At 38.3% G+C, this 21,159-nt stretch overlaps 1 protein-coding gene across 1 annotated transcript in view; it reads left to right on the top strand.

Moving 5' to 3' along the window:
• The first annotated feature begins 1,800 nt into the window (after positions 1 to 1,800).
• The window catches only part of map7d1a (MAP7 domain containing 1a), a 32,011-nt gene continuing 12,652 nt past the window's right edge, over positions 1,801 to 21,159 (top strand). Inside the window, 7 exon segments of the mRNA XM_056762507.1 lie at positions 1,801 to 2,189; positions 12,716 to 12,916; positions 17,047 to 17,115; positions 17,691 to 17,711; positions 19,054 to 19,217; positions 19,566 to 19,677; positions 20,644 to 20,748. Coding sequence (XP_056618485.1) covers positions 2,090 to 2,189; positions 12,716 to 12,916; positions 17,047 to 17,115; positions 17,691 to 17,711; positions 19,054 to 19,217; positions 19,566 to 19,677; positions 20,644 to 20,748 — 772 coding nt within the window. The 5' untranslated portion in view covers positions 1,801 to 2,089.

The raw sequence follows: 21,159 nt of genomic DNA, 5'->3' as shown, positions 1-21,159 counted from the left end.
TGTTTCTTGTCTAACATAGATATAAGGTGCAGCCAGCCCAATTTGGTCTGTTGTGAAACAAGATGTTGTAGAGAAACATGTTGACACAACAATCCTTACATTGAAACATGCTTCGTGATAGATTGCAACAGTGAGAGGATGCATTCTGGACATTCCTGTTATTGTGATTTCATTAAGGGGCCAGTGATGACCCTGACCATGCAGAGATGCTGACCTCTGGGTTCTTTGGGACAATGGGCAGGCTTCTTCAACCTGACACTATTGAACATGAGTCTCAACAAGCATATATAACTAACTGTCTAAACTAAATCTAAATATGTGACCGCAATAGGGTGCAATGTAACAAACCGCCAGCTGTTAAATTGCTTCTTAATCGAAGACATCCAGATAATCATGGTTATCTTGAACACTGTTGTATTTTATTTTATTTGAACTTTAAGGGTGCGATGACAAACTTGCGTCGCACATATTCTGATCATTCCTCTTGGTTCATAAATCTGTGTACGTTTTCCGAATCGATGCAAACTTATTCACATTAATGCATAAAAAAAGTCAGATGAAAGTTTTTTATCTCATGTTCTCCTCCCTAAGTGTAGAAATCAATTATACCCCCGACTTGGTTTGCTTAAATATTCCTTACGTATCTGTCTGAATAGGGGCTACATGGATATAAAGGCACTCTCACATAATCAAAAATTACATATATTTCGTTGCAGGTTCTTTGAGATCTGCTAAGATCATGCACTCAGAGATCATCCCCCTCCACCGCTCTGTCCAGTTGCAGTAGTGACAGGTGGCTCTTGGGGGTTTGTGCTAACACAGGCCAACAGCTGCACAAAGGAGCCCCACCGGTCTATTCGGGGACGGGATGTCCCCTCTCAAGCGTGCCATTTGCACCCCACAATATAAGCACCAACCCCCCTTCAGAAACCTCCACCCTCATCCCCTCTTGAGCAAATGCCAGCTGGACTCTACAGGTGGCAAGCAGCACAGATTGGAAAACATATTTTTCTCTGTTATCATTGTTTCGCTTTATATGATGTATTTAGTTATATTTTGATTAAAAGATAAACTAATTTATTATGATCCTATAAAAGTATGACATCATAACATACAATTTATGAGTGCAAAATTTCTTTTAGGATATTTCCACTTCGATTCGGAAATAATGAGAGGAAGCTCTTTTAATGTTAATAAATACTTTCAATTAAACTTTTGTTTAAATACAGACCCTCTTTCCGGGTTTGATGTTGGAAATATCCCACATCCGAGGTGGGAAACTACCGACTATACAACACCCTGATTTTTATTAAACATGTAAAATAAGCATCGTTTTATGATTTTATTTGTAAAGGTAACGTCATTACAGTCTTATTTCGTTGGTTTGGAAAACTAATTGGTTTAAATTTAGCGTTAGCCGTACCTGCGCTATGAAAACTGATCTTAAAAGGATGAATATAAAACTCATGTCTCGTAATAACAATTAAAGCATTATAGTAGCATAATTTGTAACTAAACTTGGTTTTGTAACAAAATTTGTAATAAAAATTAAAGTCTTTTGAGACGTACCCTTCAAATTCAAAGCAGGTTCGTACGGTAAAATAATGAAGGATATTTAAAGTACTACGAGTAATTCGGGCTCAAAATGACAAAAATGAACATTTCCAGAAATTAATCTTAAACGCGTTTGTAGAAAAACAACACAATCTAACCATCGCTGGATATTCGGGAGTGCTCTTTTGCTGCGCCCACCCCTACCCGGCGTAATGGTACAGTCCACACCGGAGGCCGAGCTGGGCCGATCGCAACGAGCAGCGCGCCGTCACACTCACAGCGGCAGACAGAAGCGACCGCGTCCGCTGTGTGGGAGAAAGTTTGTTAAACCTCCCCGCTTCATGAGGCTCGGAGAGAAAATAATATTTCGTGGTTGGACTTCGGTCTCTCGATCTACGTGCACACGTCACGTTTTTTTAAATCCTACCATCTGATTGTTTTGAGGATTTTTGTGGAAACAGGGATCGGTCTCGTGCGTCTTCTCACCGGAGCGACCAAGGAAAAAGTTTCCCTGTCTCACTGGAGGAATGCATACATGTTATACGAGGAAAACCCGCATCATCTAACACAACAAATGGAAGGCAAAGAAACGGACACACAGCTGGGAATAAATCAGTTGACATCCTCTGAAGCACGTAAGTCGGGCTATATTGTCAAGCGATCTATGATCTGTGCACACATTAATGTGGTCCGTGAAAATAGATCTGCTAGATAAGACCCCCAGACCTTCCAGCCTAATAATATCGTTCGTATATACATTTACATTTAGACATTTAGCAGACGCTTTTTATCCAAAGCGTCTGTATACCGTTGTATAAGGAATATTGCTGTATCCGAGGTTAACTTTGACAGGATGTCGAAAGCGTAGAAATAAAGCTGTTAAATGGGTTTAATATAAAGTGGTGATATCAGTTAATTTATCTCTTTATTCTAATAGTTGTTTTAATCAGTATTTATCAATGCCACCGAATATGATTCAATTATTGCTAAGGTTGTTATGACGTCATTGCGTTCAGGGTATGACGTGTTATGGGGCCTTGCGTGACGTTTTGAATTACACAATCAAATCAGGATGAATGGACAATGCATTAGATATTAGTTGGCACATGGACCTCTATCATGTCATATGCGGCTTTGTGGATTATTGCGGTGTGTGATGGACTTGCATGTAACAACTGACGTGTGATTGTTGTGTCGACCATTTCTGTGCAACCTGTATGAACAAGATGATTAAAGACGAGTAGATGCTTTCATCCCAGTGATTGATCTTGAATCTTCTCAATGTGAAGACATCATTTTGAGGTTGGCATCACAGATTGTTTTTAAAGCTTTTACTGTTCATTACACCATTAAGCTCAACTGGTTTGATGTCCTAAACTGAATGCTTTGAATTACACTCATTGATTAACTACTATTGGACTCTGCACATCCATTGACTTAAAATGCATGCAATTATGCATGATAAGCGCGCATCTTTCTGAATCTAAAGCCTAGACCATGAGGTGGTGGTTTTATTATGTGTATTGTGGTTTGGACTTTTGTTCCTCATGAGGACAGTTGGATGCACTTTTGCAGAATCATACAACTTTATACGAATTGGACACCTTGTATAATAGTTACGATTTCATCAGACTGTCAATTCCCGTGTAGTGCTGAATGATACGTATGCAACTTCATTCTGTTCAAAAGAGGCAGATAGGAATCATATTTAGCACCGATGACTCAAATAGATGGCTCAATAGTTCCTTGACTACCAAATATTACCACCTATCTGAATCTATCTATGAGATGCATTACCTTAAATCTTTCTTAAACTAGGTTTAAACACTTGTTTTGTGTTTTCCAATAGTCTACATTGTTACAGGAATGCCCTTTGACAAACAAGACTCGCTCACTAAAACGCCTTCTCTTACATTGGCATTTAAGTTTTTATTTAGACGGTTGAACAATATGCTACTTTTATACATTAAGGACCTCATCTAATGTTCCCTGCTATTAACTTTCTTTTAAATCCACCAAAGTGGCGCATTTGTGACTTAAGACTGATGAAATACTTTTGGCTGTCCTGTCATTTTGGGTAAAACAAAAGACACATTGTCTGCTAGCACACACTTAATATCGCATTATTCAATTGTGTAAGAAAAATGCAACGGGAGTTGAAGTCCTCACCATTAATAGTGTGTCCTGAATGGGATCTGAGGCGTTTGCAGTCGGACGAGGTCTGCTCTGTGGTGTTCTGCCTTGTCAGGAATTTTGAAGAGCATCTTCTAATCTCTCTTTTCTTTAGATTTGCATTCAGGCACGAGTGCTGCTCGGTTCCCTTCCGCCTTTCATTTTACACCCCCGGCTGTCGGCACTGTTTGGTGCTCTCTCGATTTTATCCCCATCTGCTAACCTGAGGTTCTTTCTTCATTGTGCTGATTCCTTTGGCTAAATCTTGCTCAATGAATTTGGATCCTCACGTCACTTCTTGCAGCCGCTTAAACGATCCAGTCAGGGTTGACGCATCAGCAAAGGCAGAAATATTACCTAAAATTTTACCTTAGTATCAAATCGGTACTCGGTATCGACCGATACTGAATCTCAGGTATGGGAACCGGTATCGAAAGCAAAAATTGTGGATTGGACCATCCTATTCCTCAAACATGCATTAGTTATTGCTTTAATGGCCATTTCACATTAGTTTAGCTTTTGCATGTTCAATAAAATAGAATGGCAACAGGTGTGAATTTATAATTCAAAACATATTAGTGTTTTTATGGTAAGAAAAAGTGTGGGAATGTTGTCCATTTAATGTTTTATTGGATGTGATAGCACTGTTGACTTTGGTTCTAGATCATTCTCCACATGGGTTTGTGTTGAGGTTTCTATAAAACATAAGACATGCATTGTTCGTGATGGTCTGAGTACCTTTGTGTTTTCATCATGGAGAATGTACCAGTGTGATCAATACAAGTTGGCCGCAGTTAGTAAATGGATATCCATTTAAAATTCGTATTTCCTTTTAGAAAGTCTGTGATAACTGATAGGGTCAGTTTCGTTTGTGTAACATGTAACAACCCCCTACAACACACATTCATTCACAAACATCTCTGTCACACCCGTTGAACAGAATCATTCATTTCCAAAACACTGAACCAATGAGCTCTTACGTAAATGTCCCCATTTTTGGGATGACAACATTACAGGCTTTGTAAGATAGCATTAAGCATTGGGCAGGAGACCAAGACCTTGCAAGTTCAAAAGACACACTGTTTTGGGCAACAAATTGGCATCATGCTTTTGTCAAAATAACCATTAAATGAGTGCTGATAGCCTAGTTTCCAAACATTTCAGCCCGCGACCCCCAAAATAAAAATGAATCGAGACCCCCCCTATCGGGGATGGTTAAAGTATACAAACATCCCTTGAAAGTGCGCACATGCACTTATTAGGTCCATCCAAACGCGCACGTTACGGCAACATAATGTTATTTCATAGTTATTTACTCGTTGTTTTAAACTTTACTTGTTGTTTTAAATAAATTATGAACTATTACTAAAGATGGTCGAATTTCATCAAACTGTTCATCAAATTTTATAAAAATTAATATCGTATCGCATATGACATTTTTCCTCAATATTCCACAGCCCTACTGAAAAATAATCTGCGTGGGACTGTTTAACATCATCCTGTTAATTGACTGGCTGCACCTAACCTATTGCGGTTGCTGATGATGTGTCGTAATCACATCAGGGGTCATGATCGAGGGGGAGGAAATTTAATTTGGCATTCAACAATCAATTGATCCAAATTTATGAACCCAAAACCACAAGTGTTTCTGACACTCTTATACACCAGTGATGATAAGTGAAGCAGCCTGAGGAATAGATGGTTTTCTCCTCCGCTTCACATCTGCCCTAGAAAGTGTGTCTCTGAAGTAATTAATCCCCCCGAAGATTTTCATGATGTCAGACCCAGAAACGAAAAGGAAATATGAAGAAATTTGTAAAGCCTCCTACATTTATGCATTTATAAAAGAAAGGCTTGATAATCCAGTTAATTTAATTTGGACGATCTCTACAACCACTCAAAAATATTTGAATATTCTTGCATTTCATTCAAACGTTTGCATGTAAAAGGATTTTCCAAATCCTTTGTGTAGTGGTGATAATCTTATTCCTCTGCATAACAAGTAGGCTGCAGTTGCCAATTGACACATTTTGAAGAAGCTTAACATGTTATTAGAACAAAAATGATTGTTCGTGTTGGTAAACAGGACAAAGATCGAGCTACCTTACTACAGCCCATCATTTGACAGAATGTGCTGTGTTTTCTGGTGTGGCCACGGAGTGCTAAGAATGTTAAACATTCCTTAGTGAATGTGTGTCTTCAGTTCAGCCGAGAGCGAGGGAGAGAGCTAGTGCGAGAGATTGGCCTAGGAGATATACTCTGCAATTCTCAGTTTTTCAATGAATTACGGTTAAATGCCGCCACATTCGAAAGCCAGTGGGCGCTCTTAAGCAGAAACTCTGAATATGGGAAACAGAAGAAGAACGATAAGTTCCAGGAAATGCCAATTGTCATATTCTATCGCTGTTCTTATAAAATATAATAAAGTATATTTATACTGACGATGTTTGACGATTGTTGCTTTTTTTTCAAATGCACGTTATAAACAGCTAAATCTCGTAGTAATTTTAGATCGCGATAGAGAGAGACGGAGAGAAATGAAGAGCGAGAGAAGAGGAAAGGAACTGTGTAACAAGATTCCAGGCTCATGCCTGCATACAGATGGAATCACGTCAGGTCTGATTTCCCGTGTAGCACCCAGATGGTGTAAATCACAGGCCTGAATCAAGAAGCACTTGCAGGACAGACACACTTGACTTTTGGCTTCTCATCGCCTCACTAGGATGAAGGCATTCAGCTGGACTGAAAAATGACTTTCATTAAAAACGTTTCTATCATCATCATCATGTAGACGGCTTTGTTGAATTCTAATGATCCCAATTTGGTTGTGTTGTTGGAAACTGTTTAGAATGGGTGTGTTTTTTGCAGTTCTGTTGGGTGCCATTGCCACCACTAGAAAAATCTGTGCTGTGAATCTAATGATTATCTTTAAAGCCTTGAGTGTTATATTAGAGCTGTGCCAGAACAGACTTCAATGCATAACAGTGTCCTAATAATGAATTGAACTTCATCTCTTTGCATGTTCCAGATTTTAATGTTCAGCGATGTTAAGACCTTGTGCATATTAATCAATGGATCATTACCCACTTTATTAGTGACAGAGTTTTAAGATCCATATGATAAAGCATACTGCATATTTATAAGGTGTTGAATGTGTCTGTGAGCCATCAGTACACAGAAAACAGGAAGTGACTGATGTTTTCTGAAAATAAGTAAACATTCTCTGTTTCAAAAGGCAGTGAGCTGCTTTGCTGTTTATGTTGTTTATGTTACCTACTCGCAATGCATTTTGGGATTGCTTCTTCTGCAAAGCGTATTTGCAATTCTTCCTTTCAATGTGTTGGTCAAAACAACAACGTGTCTCAAAACCATCTTCAGATTTGTTTCAAATGCCATCCCAATGATGTCTTGCGGGTTTTAGTACAGAGCATTTCTATCTTTCTAAAAATCACTCTAAAGAATCTGGGAGGGCCTTTAAATACCTGTCCTGAGCTACATTCATTGTCAAACCATCTTGTAGGTGGTGTCAAGTTCAAAGGTTAACACACAGGAAGTCCGGGAGGCAATCAGGGACTTTCCTGTTTGTCACTCTCTTACCCCTGTTTTGCTGTGAGAATCTTGTTGTTATCCTAATTTTAGTCTTAATATTCTCCATTTGTATGTGTTGTCAAAGGTTGTTTCTCATTGTGAGATGACTGGAATAGAATAGATCCTACCATGAAGCAGACAGACAGTAATGACGATCAAGCTGATATGTTCTTCAACGTCAGAGAAGGCTGACCCAACCAAATATCACTGATCTGAGTTTAAATATACTTCATTGTTATTTCACACATTCAAGGTTTATAATATCATTTATTTTCAATTTTTATTGACGTTTTGCTTCTTTGTTATATATGGTGAATAAGGCTGGATGGTAACGAGTGTCCACCTAAAGAACCTGGCTCTTCTATTTACTCTCACACTATTCACTTTATAAAGTCTTAATGCAACACAAAATTGTCTTGAGTGCTGATGCATTTTACTTCAAATCTTAAATGAATAGGCAACAGAGAATAATGCTGACCTAATAACCTTTAAAGGGGACGTGCAACAGTGTTTTGTGCATTCTGACCTCTTTACAATCTTAAACTTGCTGTCTTCTCATGCTTGACATGGTCAACTTGTCAAAGAACAAGTTGGACGAATTACGTTTTATTTCAGTGCTCGATACAATCCCCCAAGGTTCGTATAGGTTTTGGAAAGTTACCGTTAAAACTTTTCTTAGTCCCTTATTGGCCAATTCTCTCGGAAAAGCATACCCACTGGAAGGCGGAAGAAATAGCCCGTCCACGTGACAAGCGGCAAGCGATAGGAAGACCTGCTTACCGTCAAGTTTGTCTGCGTTGTGGGCCTGCAGCTCATTACTCTTGCGATAGTGAGAGAAGTTGAGGTGTGTTTGTTTGTTCATGGCATTTCAGTGATGGATGTTGTATAAAAGATGAACATAACGTTGGATTTGGAGATTGTTTGAAACTGATAGATGGAGCACTAAAAGATGCCGGACCTGAACCGCAGGCTGCAAGTGAAACTGCGAGTCAAATGTCTGTGTTTTTATGGCAATGGTTGCGCGTCGTATGTTTCCGGAAATAATCAAACAGCTGTATCTGTCTTATAAAAATGCGGTTAAAATAAAGACTGTACGGATATTTGAAGGGTACGATACTATTCTGTAAGTACTCAAGATTAACATGAGATATGCAGAAACTGTCTGAGTTACGACCACTTTAATCAATGTTTCATATTTGTTATATATTTTTGACCACTAAACCATCGAAACACTGCTTGCATTAGCTAGATAGACAGCAGTTTAGCAAATAAATCCAGTTGTTGCATCTTTCTCTGGTCTCCACCAAAATAGTAAACATTGAAAATTGACCATTTGACCAATTTTTTGCCTAAAGCCTTATTGTAAGCCTCATGCTTTCATTTCCTGTCTAGTTGATTTTACGTTTAATTTGTTATTCTTATTCCTGACTGGGGTTCTCTCGGCTTTGGTGTGAGTGAGTTTACAGTAAGTGTACATGCTTCAACTCTAAGGTTGAGTCTAGATGTGGAGCCCGTAATTTGGGTTTTGCTGCTGGGATATCAACTGGGTTCTTGGGTGGGGCTGGAACCAAAACACACAATTTAACAAATCAGCAGACTATTTTAAATAGTTTGCGTCATGCACATGCTGGCCTAAAGTTAACCTGGTTTTCATAACCTAAGGGTCACAGATTTGTGTGCATTGCCTTGAACATGAACAGTTCTGACCGTCTTAAAATTACAGCAGGTATCAGTTCTTTGATACTTATAATAGCTGTTACTTAGTATCTATAGTAATATGCTAATTAAAATGAAATAAAATAATCTATTTACCACAATATTTACTTCATTGACAAATAAACAACACAAAGCAAATCAATATTACATCTTTTATCATGAAGAAGGAGGATTCATTGCATTTAACATTGCTAGGATGTATTGTGGTGCAACTTACGACTTACAATTCAATACATCTAATACGTTTATTTGTGTTGGAGAAAATCTGTTGTTGGTTTAAAGTCCCTCTTGTTTACTCAAATGAAAGAAGTCTGGAATATTTAACATATTGCACGAGTCCCCAGGGGAGACTGCTGGCATGGTGACAGAGCAGAAAGTTATGAATGGCATCCGTCTCTTCAGTTCCTCTATGCCTTTCATCTGTGTGATGTATTGCCACGTAAGAGACCTGGTCTCTTCCTATAGAGATCTTCACATTGTGGTCACAGACTCACAGACCCCTGAGACCTTCTGCTGGGATCAAACCACAAACACTCATTTCATCTCATTGTGGTTGTGGTTTGAGTGGGACAATGGCGTGTATGAATGAAAGTCTTCTCTGAATGCCAGGACAGCATTGTATTGAACATGAATTTTTGGCAGATTGTATAAACAGCAGTTAAACAACGTCTGTTTACATCAAGAGGGAATTAAGATGTTAACATTAACAATCTATTTACATTTTGCGCAAAAATGTCACAAAAGTGTGGGATTATTCGGTGGTGAGTAAAATGTTTTGGTGAACTATACAATAACAAAGTTAGACTATCAGAGAACTTTAGGGCACAGTCTCTCTCTTTCTGGCCATGTCACAGCAACTGCTGTTTACTCTGAGCTTCCAGTTAGTCTGGTCCTCTTCCTCACACTCCCCCATAAGAGGCACCCTGGCTGCTTACATCATCCATCCGGGGTGAGGGGCCTGGGGGTGGAGGATGAGGTAATTCATTTGGCCTCAAATGAGATGCAGATTCATTCTCTCTCAACCCCCCGGTTCTTCTGTTGTCCCCCTCCCACCTCACCTCTTCCGATCTTGGATTTAACGGTCACTGCTTGCTTCCATTTCCGACTCCCAGTTCCCTCTCATTTCCATTTTTGAGAATGCATTGCTCAAGCATAAATTAATGCTGTGATTTTGGCAAGACTGCTTTGAACAGTTTTTGAGGGATTTGCCTGTTTTAGGACAACACATTGACTAATTTTAAAAAAATGCCTAAAAACTAGGGCTGTCAAACGATTGATCACGATTAATCGCATCAAGTATAAAGGTTTGTGTTAACATATTATATATCTGTGTACTGTGCATATTCATTTTGTATTTATAGACACAAAATATTCACATACTTGTCTATATATTTAAGAAATATTTGAATGTGTTAATTTATATTTACCAATAATTGAAATTCTAAAAGGTTTTATTAATTGTTATATTTTTCTTAAATATATGCATTTATGTTTATTTGTTCATAAATACAAAATTTATATGCACAGTACATCAACATATATTATGTAATCAAAAACTTTTATTTTGGATGCGATTAATCACGATTAATCGTTTGACAGCCCTACTAAAAACACATTTGTGTGCCTTTGTGAATAAATGTTCAGTTCATAATTGCTCTGTTTATTTTACTAACAGAATTTATTCTGTAAAGAATGTAAAAATATAAATGCATATAAATTAAAGGGTACATTTGAATGCATTTTAATTGTGCTTGAGTTCTAATTATATATTTTTTTATAATATTATTACTCCTTTTTTAATGTTCGTGTAATTTAGGGATCCTGTGTTGTTGTGTTGTAGTCGTTCAAGTTTATTGATTTGATTTGCAAATCAAACAGGTTGTTGGTTTGATACCCACAATAAGCAACTGAGCCCACAATAAAGTCATGTATTATAATATATATTGTATTAATTATGTGTTATGACACTCCCGGTCGCTTGAGGATGATTGTCTCTGTAATAAGATCATAATGTTGTTCTGTTATGATGGGGCACACAGAATGGCATGAGAGTGGTGTGTTATATTCTCCGGGAATATACAACCCATAAAAAACTCAGGTCTAGAGTCGTAATGCTATATTCAGCTCAACATATATAATTCATTGCATGACAGATGTTGTCGCTGGACAGCATTGCCAGTGGGGACCTGGAGGAGTCAAAACGTGCCTCAGGAATACCTCAGGTTGTTTAAAGGGACAGTTCACCAAAAATAAAAATCTGCCATCATTTATTCACTCAAAAACATGTAGTTGACTCTTTTCTGTGAAACAAAAGAAGATATTTTGAGAAATGTCTCTGTGATTCTGTGTCAATGCAATGGAAGTCATTGGGGTCCAATGTTGTTTGGTTACCAACCTTTCTTCACAATATCTTTTTTGAAGAAAGAAAGTCAGGTGTTTGGAATGACGTGAGTAAATGATGAAAGAAGCTTAAAAGGTTCATACTGAAACTTACGCCAGATTTGGCAGTGAAATTGACACACTCTCAAACTGATTGACAGGCAGAAAGTTCTTAAATGTCTTCTGAATAATGCATTATGTCTCCCCCTTTTTCTGTAGTGCTTGCAAAGTGAAAAGTGTGACCCATAATTGATACCTGGCAATTTCAAAAAGTTTTTTTGCTTTTAAAAATGACTTTCATTGAACTTCCAAATATAAGTCAAGCTGAAACTCTCACTTTTCTCATTCCGTGTGGACCGTGCCGTAGCACCCTGACCTTTTTGCCATAAAAACAGTCCACCATTGGTGTTGTTTTAGTCGCAATGGCTCTTCTGCCTCATAGGAGCTGAACAGACATGTTAAGGTGCAGACATAACAGTGATTCCTGTGAGTCAGAGCAGGATGTTTTCATGTGCGCTACAATTGAGCTCATGTTCAGTTAATAGCATGTACTCTCATGTAGGATCTGTTTCTATCTGGGTTAGAGAAGCTCGACTCTTTATTGTTGTGAAAAGCAAATCGGACTCTAACCCAATTCATTCTCTTATCAGTGTTAAACTAGGCGATCAGCTGACTGACCTCCTCCCTGTGTGACATCATCATGGGCTTGAAGCCTAAACATTTCTCAAACTTCTTGAAACTAAAAGAATCCGGAGATCATAGACATTCTGCTGTAAATAACTCATTTACTGTGTTATGCGATGAAGAAATTCATATATTTCAAAAGATGAGTTTTTTTCTGTGTGAACCTTTCCCAATTTTTTGATTTTGGGTTATAAAGGAACAGAGTCTGTATTCATTTATTATTGAGATTTACTCCATCTTACTCTAAGCCTTACATTGACTTGAGAGTATGAAAATAAAACTGGAAGACCCAGCCTCCCATCACCGGCTTAATCGATGCTTTAGAGGACACTGGAAGTAGTTGAGGCGTCAAGATCCACATTACTAGCTTTAGTCTACAGAGCAATTCTTCAAACTACCAATATTCAAGTTGTCTTAAGACACTAAACTGTTGCAAAGTCATGTGTTATGGATAATGTACCTATCAATCTGGTTAAATCTCTGTGGTATTCAACTGCTTATGGATCTTCTATGCGATCATAGATCCAGCTGATTAAGTTAGGTGAACATGCGTTTGCAACGGTTTTGGAATGAGGATGAACTGGTCTTTGTCTCTTTGTAACAACGTTTTTTTCTAATGCAGATCCCTCTGCCATTCCGGAGACTGATATGAGTGAACCCAGCACCGAGAAAGTCAAGACGCCCTCAAAAACCGAATCCGGCCTTGAAGCCGACGCACCTACAAAGATGGACTCCACTCCGAAATCTGCTACCCCAACACGATCAGAGGCCATTCCAAAGTCATCGGCAACACCCACTCCGAGATCAAGTAGTCCCAAAAAAGGTGGGTGCTATAAGAATATCTAGGAATATCCGCCACTTCTTATTTTACCCAGCTGAAAAAACAATCAAATTTGTATTGGATTTAATAGAAACTATCATGGTGTCTACTGGTATCTGATGGATTCTATCAGTGGGATGTTAAATCCTATTGGAAAAAATGGCCTAAACACACTTCAATAAGGGATTTTGTGGTGGATTTAAAGGAAAAAGCTAATGGTTTAAAATGGTATTTTAATGGACCTAAAAAAAAAGATTTTTGATGGTCTCTATTTGTTTTTTTTCAGCAGGGTAGGGCAACAAAAGTTCAATATTTATTTTTTTAAATATTTATGTCCAAAAATTGTTCTTGTCCTCTTTATTTCCTGCTTACCCCTTAAAACTGTAGACTAGATATTACAAAAAGCACAAAACATGAACTAGTTCACTCGTTGACCACATTGAGCTGATGTGCCAGCCATTCAAGCTTACTTTCCATCCATAAGGAACCATTATAGGATCTCTTGGGAAATCAGATACTTATTCTCAGAAATCAGCTCTGTTCTAATGCTGCCTTCACTTGCTCTCGGAATAATTGGAAATATGAGTTTCTGAGGTAAACATTGCACATGAACGTCCTATGATGTCGCGTTTCCCACTGGGAAGTTGGGAAATAAGTTTGATACCCGAGTTCCCGGGATGGTTAGGGCTTACACAATCAACATGGCGTACGGGAGAAGGATTTCTGGTATGATTTATTTGTTTTTCCGCAACAGCTTCACTACCTTGCCTTGTCGTTGAATTAATACATATTTACATACAGTAAATGAATAACCATTTGAATGATACTGCTAAAATAGCATGTATTTCACAAATATTCCAGAATAACTATACTAAACTATACAGTAGGACGTACGGTTGAAAAGCAGTCCTTATCATTATTTGATCCATATAAATATTTCTTAATGGCAAGTAAACGTCAAAAGTATGATTCTGGCTCAATACAATACTCTTCACATATGAAACAACCAAACATCTTTAATTTTGAGATTTAAGTGGCTATGATCTTATGAAAATGATCATCATTTTAAGATGATATTTACGACAGCTTTTGTTTCGGGACTTAAGATCAATCTTGAGAAAAAAAAGAATGTTTCCTGAATCCGGCCCCAGAAGTTTTACATTTATACTGAACTTTATCCACCCTGTGTGCTAAATGTTTGATGCTCAAGCTGATTTGTGGAGGTTGTCAGCAGGTTGCTGCTATTCACCTTTAGCCATCACCTGAGGTGAGGCCTGACCGGGCGTCACATATCACAGAGCTTTGCCAGCTGGCAGGATTCGACTGTACTTCGTGGTTTTTGTCACGTTTATTGTATAATGCTTTCACTTGTGCACATGTTGATACGTACTAATGCAAGAGTTGTTTGGGTTTTGAGGAAGTAAGCAGCTTTTCTTTGCCTGCTTTTTTATTGATATTATGTATGCTAATTGAGGAGCTTATTTGTTTGTAGGTTAAATGCTAAAGATATGGTAGATGTTTATGATTTATCCACTTGTACTGTATTTTATTGCATCAGTGCTTTGTGCTTTGTTATTTAAAGGTCCAGTGTAAGAAATTTAGCGGCATCTAGCGTTGATGTTGCGAATTGCAACCAACGGCTCACTCCACCACTCACCCCTTCCTTGCGAAGCACTACGGATGCTGACTCGCCATTAAGATGTCATGTTTATGGCTTTATATAATATAATAAAACGCTACAATATGTAAGGTCTTTATGCAGTACATTGCATTTTTGTCAATAGATCCTCCCAAACTTTAAAGCTCTTGAATTGCATGCATGCTTGTTGTATAATGTGCCATGTCATCATTCAGCCGCAGACTTGATGGCACTTGTTAGTTATTGGATCGTGTCGTACAGTTGTGCACATTTGACCTCATCTCACTGTAAAATACATTACTGCTGTCAAGTAGCGGTCGACCTGCAGCTCTTGTAAAACTGCACACTCTGTTCCACAGAACATTATCCTCCATCACTCCTGCAACACTGCTGCCAATACAGTGTCAATAATATAACAGTCACGCGAAAGAGAATGTTAGGACAGACCTGCAGGAAGGGAAGGACTGCAGTTCACTTCTGAACAAGACATTGACTCACTGTATAATGTGTGAAAATTGAGTCATGTCTGTACCAGATTACAGAGATCTTGCGCTGCAATAAAATCATGTTTGCACATGCAGTGCCCTCCACTAATATTGGTAAATATGCGGAAAGAAGGCTGTACAAATAAATCGGCATTGTTTCTCATTTCGATCTTTTATTTAAAAACATCTACAAAATTCCAACATTTCCAAGTTGCGGAGTCAGTGTAGTAAATACAAGGGTGCCAATAATTGTGGCCAACATGTATGGAAGAATTTTTTTTTACAATGTGATATTCCCCCCACTTCAAATTGTTTTCCATCAATGAAATGTTGGAATTGTGTCTTTAAAAAAAAAAAAGATCAAAAGGAGAATCAATGCAGACTTATTTTTACAGCCTTCTTTGCTCATATTGACCAAGGGTGGCAATTATAGTCGAGGGCACTGGATATGTTCTGTTTACCAGTTAAAATATCCATGCATTCACAAGAATGAATGAAGACACAAAAGAAGATCTTTTGAAGAACTTTGGTAACCAAATCACATTGATCCCCATTGACGAACATTGTATGGACACAAAACTCAAAGACATTTTCAAAATATGTTTTTTGACTCTTGAAAAGGTTTGAATGACATAAGCATAAATAAGTCAACACAGAATTTGTTCTTTGGCACTGGGTGATTTAAATACATTTACTTTAATGTCGTTTTACTGATAAATTAGATTATTTTGCAGCTTTTACGAGTAAACCATAATATAAAACCTTCAATACACTTCAATTGACAAGTGATTTCATGTGTTTTGTAAATTATTCTAGCATCCATTCTGACCAGAAAGTCCCATTCAATTCAAAATGGTACTAGCAGCACATACTGAACATTCTCCTCAAGTCTGTTAAGAGATGTTGATGTAATATCTTACTGCTGTCTCGAACCCTTTAATTCCTTTTCTGGGTCGGCCCGCTGCTTTTCCATCTCTGTTAGATGACTCATCCACAGGAACATGGACCACTCGACAGTGCCTGCAACTTTCTGCGCTTTAGTTTCCTGAGCTCTAAAAATACTTGTTTAAAGTGGAGCACGGGTCATGAAGAGGAACGCTGCTGTGGTCTCATGATCATTATTAATGAGCTTCCTTACTTAAAAAGATTTGATAAAAGTGATATGTACTTTCTGGGTCATTAGATGCAAAGGCCATGAATGCTTTGTTTAAAGGGATCGTTCACCCAAAAATTCTGTCATCCTTTACTCACCTTCTGATTTCAATCCGGTGTGACTTTCTTTCCTCCGCAGAACACAAAAGGAGATATTTTGAAGAATGCTGTTAACCGGCACCCATTGACTGGCATTGGGTTTCGTGTCCAGACAATAGAAGTGAATGGGTGCCGCGACGGCTCGGCTACGAACTTTCTTCAAAATATCTTCTTTTGTGGTCTGTAGAAGAAAGTCATAAAGGTGACAAGAAGGTAAGTAATGACAAAATTTGAAACTGTTCATTTAAATTTACATCAATTGAAACATAAATAAAAATAAGACCTTATTCGGATGCTTTTATACAAAGTAATATTATACAGTAGATTTATTATAGGGTCATTTCACCAAGAGCAAGTTTGGGGGTTAATGATCTTGTTTCTAGAGCAGAAAAGTGATGCTTAAAATGTCTTTCCTTTTAAGAGCAGTGATGTAAGCTTACCACACAATAACCTCACTTTTTCCAGGCACCCCACAGTCTGCCTGTCCGCCTTTATCTGTCTACATATTGGTAGATGCTTTTATCCAAAGTGACTTTGAAGATATGCATTTTATCAGTATGTGCGTTCACTGGAAATCAAAGCCGTGATCTTGGAATTGGTAGCAACATGTTGAACCAGCTGAGCTTACTGTATAACGTCTATCATTTCATGTGTTTAAGACCACTGTGGTGGGTAGAATAAAGGAAACGTTAAGAGCAACGGTGTGGCGATTTGGAAAGTTAAACCTAAATTTAACATTGCATTTTGATTCTCCTCAGATGTAATGAAGTTGGAGGACAGGCAAAAATTGGCAAAGGAACGGAGGGAAGAGAGGGCAAAATATCTCGGTAAGTCAACGCAGTGACACAGCGCCACCTGCTGTTTAGCACACTTATAAATAACGTGGAGACAATTTGCATGTTTGGTTATGTTATATGTATCTGTTCTATTATTCTTTTATGATAGTTTAGTATTATCTTATTAAAAGTTTTTGTTATTAATATTAGTTCGAATAGTATGTTTATGAAGCTGCTGTAATATGCAGTAAACTATTGTATATTGATGAGCAACACACTTTTTATTAATATTTTAAATTGACTTTTAATTTGAAGTAACTTACCTTACAAAAAACCTACCTAAATGCACCTCTAGTTTGGTTTTCAGGTTTCTTTCTGGTTAGAAATGTGTTTCCGGGTTCCAGAGTTATAAGAAGCCTTTTTCAGCTTTAGCAATAACAACTATCACGGTCTTTCCGAATGTTTTGCCGCTTCTGTGCCTTTACTACACCAGCAGTGAGATGACAGCCGCATGTTGGCTGTTGTCTCCGTTTATGTCGCTGTGCTTGTAACGGCTGCTGATGATGCTGTGCTGCTCTGCTTTGCATGATTGACAGATGTTTGTCTTTCTCACTTTACCTCCCCAGAACAGCGTAGCCATGCTCAAGGTAAGCCACTCCCCGTCTCTGGTGGTGCCGGTGACTGATACGCTTTTGGGTTTTCATCATTTTTCGCCCTCATTTTCTTATGTGCTATGTAGAGCTGCCTTTCATTTTCCTGCTCACATAATCATGATCATTCACAGGGTGTCTAAATGAAACTGGCAGACAGGGTTTTTCCACACCTCTTCCACAATCCTAATAGGATGCTTGATTTCTAGCTGGTTCAAGCTGGTTTTACGGAATGATCTAAAATACCAGAGGGGTGGGTCTGAGGCTGATGTTTCTGCCACATCAGCGCAGCGAGTCATCAAACAACTTAGGCCATAGTCAACCCAACTCATTTAATCCTCACTTTATCTTTAGCCTGTTACGGTAAACTGCATCTTCTGACTTAAAATAGTCTAAGGTGCGGTGAAGTGAGTGAAATGTTCAGTGCCAGACCTCATCTGTCTGCCAGCACGGTTATGAAATGTTAATGAAGAAAGTGGCCCGGGCTTTCTCAGGCCATCACTCTTTTATAGCTGTTGAAAACCACTCTTCATAATGCTGCACAAATACTTTTTTGAGCATTTATTAATTTATTGAGTGTTCAGGTTGTAGGTGGATTTCGTAACATTAGGTCCCTCGGTTGCTAATGTTCAACTAGATTGTACTAAACTCTGATGTCATGTGTTATCTTAGTCGCTGTACGTAATGACAGTTCATTTGAGGGGCAGACAGAGTAAACGGAGGAGCTCGTAACATGTTATTGTATAATAACATCATCATAATCACCATCATGTGTGTTCAATGTGTCTTTGCATTTCTGTCAAATCGTGACACCATAATGACATGCTTTCATGTTTATAATTTCCCTTTTTTAAGTGCTCGGATTATTATTTTATTAACATTACAATTATTAAATTATGATTCAAATGATTCGCAGAAGGGTCGATTTAGCTCCTGTTTATATTTGACGATAAAGTGTGACTTCACGCTCTTTAATGTCACTAATGGAGAAACTAATTATGAAGCTGCATAATAATAATAAAAGGGTCTAGTTCTCAGCTCAAATTCTGAAAGCTTTTAGTGAATCATGTTTAGTTATGTTCTTAAAAGTTGTATTGGTGTTGAATGCATTTGTACAGATGTGGCTTTTCAACATGCTCCATTTTTATTACCACACTAAGAAAAAGCCTTATAATACATAACAAACAGAATTGTGGCAACGCATTGCATTATGTAACGCAAAGGGATTATTTACAACATACCTCTGTGGGCTATAGGGGAGATTATTCATGAACTCAAAGATCCCTAAAACGGTGGTCTGGTTTTGCAAGTTAACAATCTCGCTTTCTTTTTCCTTTAGCTCATAAGAAATCTCAGTGGCTGGAGAAGGAGGACCGGGCGCGGCAGGTGCGAGAACAACAGCTGGAGGAGAGGAGGAGGAAACTGGAGGAACAGCGACTAAAGGCTGAGAAGCGTCGCGCTGAGCTGGAAGAGAGACAGAGACTGAAACTGGAGAAAAATAAGGTGAGCAAGAATCTAGATCATTAAAGTACATCGATTGTTCTGTCTCACTACACAAAAGAAATCTAAATCTACTCCTCCTGCAATAAACATCACAACGGAAGTAGGATAAACATATCCACAAAATCAGGAGAATAAGAACACCAAATTCTCACAATCTCACTGGATCCGAAATGTAATGTGCGATGAGCGGAGGTATTTATTTGTGGACGTGTATAGTGTATAGAATTGGTCTCGATTTATACTTCTTTTTAGAAAGGTCAATGCTGTCTGCCCAGTGCCTCTCATTGCACAATATGAGTGTTTTCTTCACACAATCAATGCGTTTGATGTTTTTGTTTGTTTGTGTAGGAACGATATGAGGCTGCGATCCAAAGGTCCACTAAAAAGACATGGGCAGAGATTCGACAACAAAGATGGTCGTGGGCCGGAGGCCTGAGCGGCAACTCCAGCCAAAGCCAAAGTGAGTTCTACTGCGTATACTGTACATAAACACACACGCTGTAACTGTGGGTATAGATTTGTTTTTCCAATTAATGTAACTGCATGTATGCAGAACCAGTGTTAATATAATAAGCTGGAATCTCAATGGATTTGTTGGTTTTGAATGAGCTGGGAAACTTATAATGTTTTATGAAACTTCCGGAGACCAAAACAATGTTGATTTTGAAAACTGGCGTATATAAAAAGTTAAAAAACTTTGCACAAAAAAATACAGCGTTCATTGTCCTTGGTAGCCTCTCCATATTTTATTCTTTTCACTTTAAGATTTACACAAAGAGATTGTAATAAGCTTCCAGAAGCGTGTTCGCATATAACCAGGGGTGATAATGACTTGCTAAGAATGCTGGGTGTTATGCTAATGAACTGCGGCGCAGTTTTGATCCTCCACCCTCAAGACACAAGACCTCAATTTATAGTCTTCTCAAAGCTGTTTCTCCGAGGATTTTTTTGGAATGACTTTATGCTTTTTTTGTCCTCTCACTGTCATTTTTCAGAAATCGAGGCGGTGACCTCATTATAAAGTCTGTAGAAGACAGTTAACTTAAAAAAATATGTGACTCTTGAACATACCTCAACCCGATGCTGTTTATTTTTTACCGATTTTGTTAATCGGTAATTAAACTCAATACAAGTAAACTAAATAAATATAAAGATAAAGGAGTTTCTTGAATAGCTAAAATGATAGTGATGCACCATTTTGGTTACCAGCTGGATGTTATCAGATGTTTTGGAACATTTCCCAGCTAAAAGCCCAGGTAGCATCACGTCAAAGCGAAGCTCTCAGCCTAAAGTTGACTTTACAGCATGATGCTTTGACCCATTTATACTTTTCCTTTGTGTAAAGGACTAATTTTGGGCTCAGTCGCTACCCGTCGTGTCCGAACCCCCTCAGCATTGTGTGTGCGGTGTTTTCTGGATTTTGCAGGCAGATGCTCAATATCAGCGGTCAACCTGCCCAAACACGTGGATACAGTTATAAACAAGAGATTCTCCAAATCCTCCGGCACTCTCTGGAACTCCCCGAGCAGAAGTAAGGACACGCCTCTGGATAAAGCTCCTCCCACGTCTCCACCGGCTCCTTCCCTTGCATATTATGAGTTTCCATTTTACCCCTCACTTTTGATTTGATCTTTGAGATCGATCTGTCCGTTCCTCTATATCACAGAATCATTCCCTCCCTCCAGACTCGTCTCCTTGTCACTTTGATCCTTCAGTTTGATCAATCACGATTACTTCCGTTTGTTTATTGCCCTGAAATGAATGTTTAATTGTTGCAACCCTATCATCTTTCACCGTCGATTCGTCATCTTCCACAATGGTGTTTTTTTTCTGTTTGCTCTTTTTTGGTGGTGGTTGTCTTTATCATTTTCTCATCTCCTGATGTGGTCTATGTGCAGGAGTGCGTCTCCGTACCTTTATCATATTAAGCATGCTGGTGCAA

Source organism: Triplophysa dalaica, chromosome 12 (genome assembly GCF_015846415.1).
Source record: "Triplophysa dalaica isolate WHDGS20190420 chromosome 12, ASM1584641v1, whole genome shotgun sequence".
Lineage (NCBI taxonomy): Eukaryota > Metazoa > Chordata > Actinopteri > Cypriniformes > Nemacheilidae > Triplophysa > Triplophysa dalaica.
The sequence above is the reverse complement of the archived record's forward strand: the minus strand, read 5'-3'. Positions and strand labels throughout refer to the sequence as shown.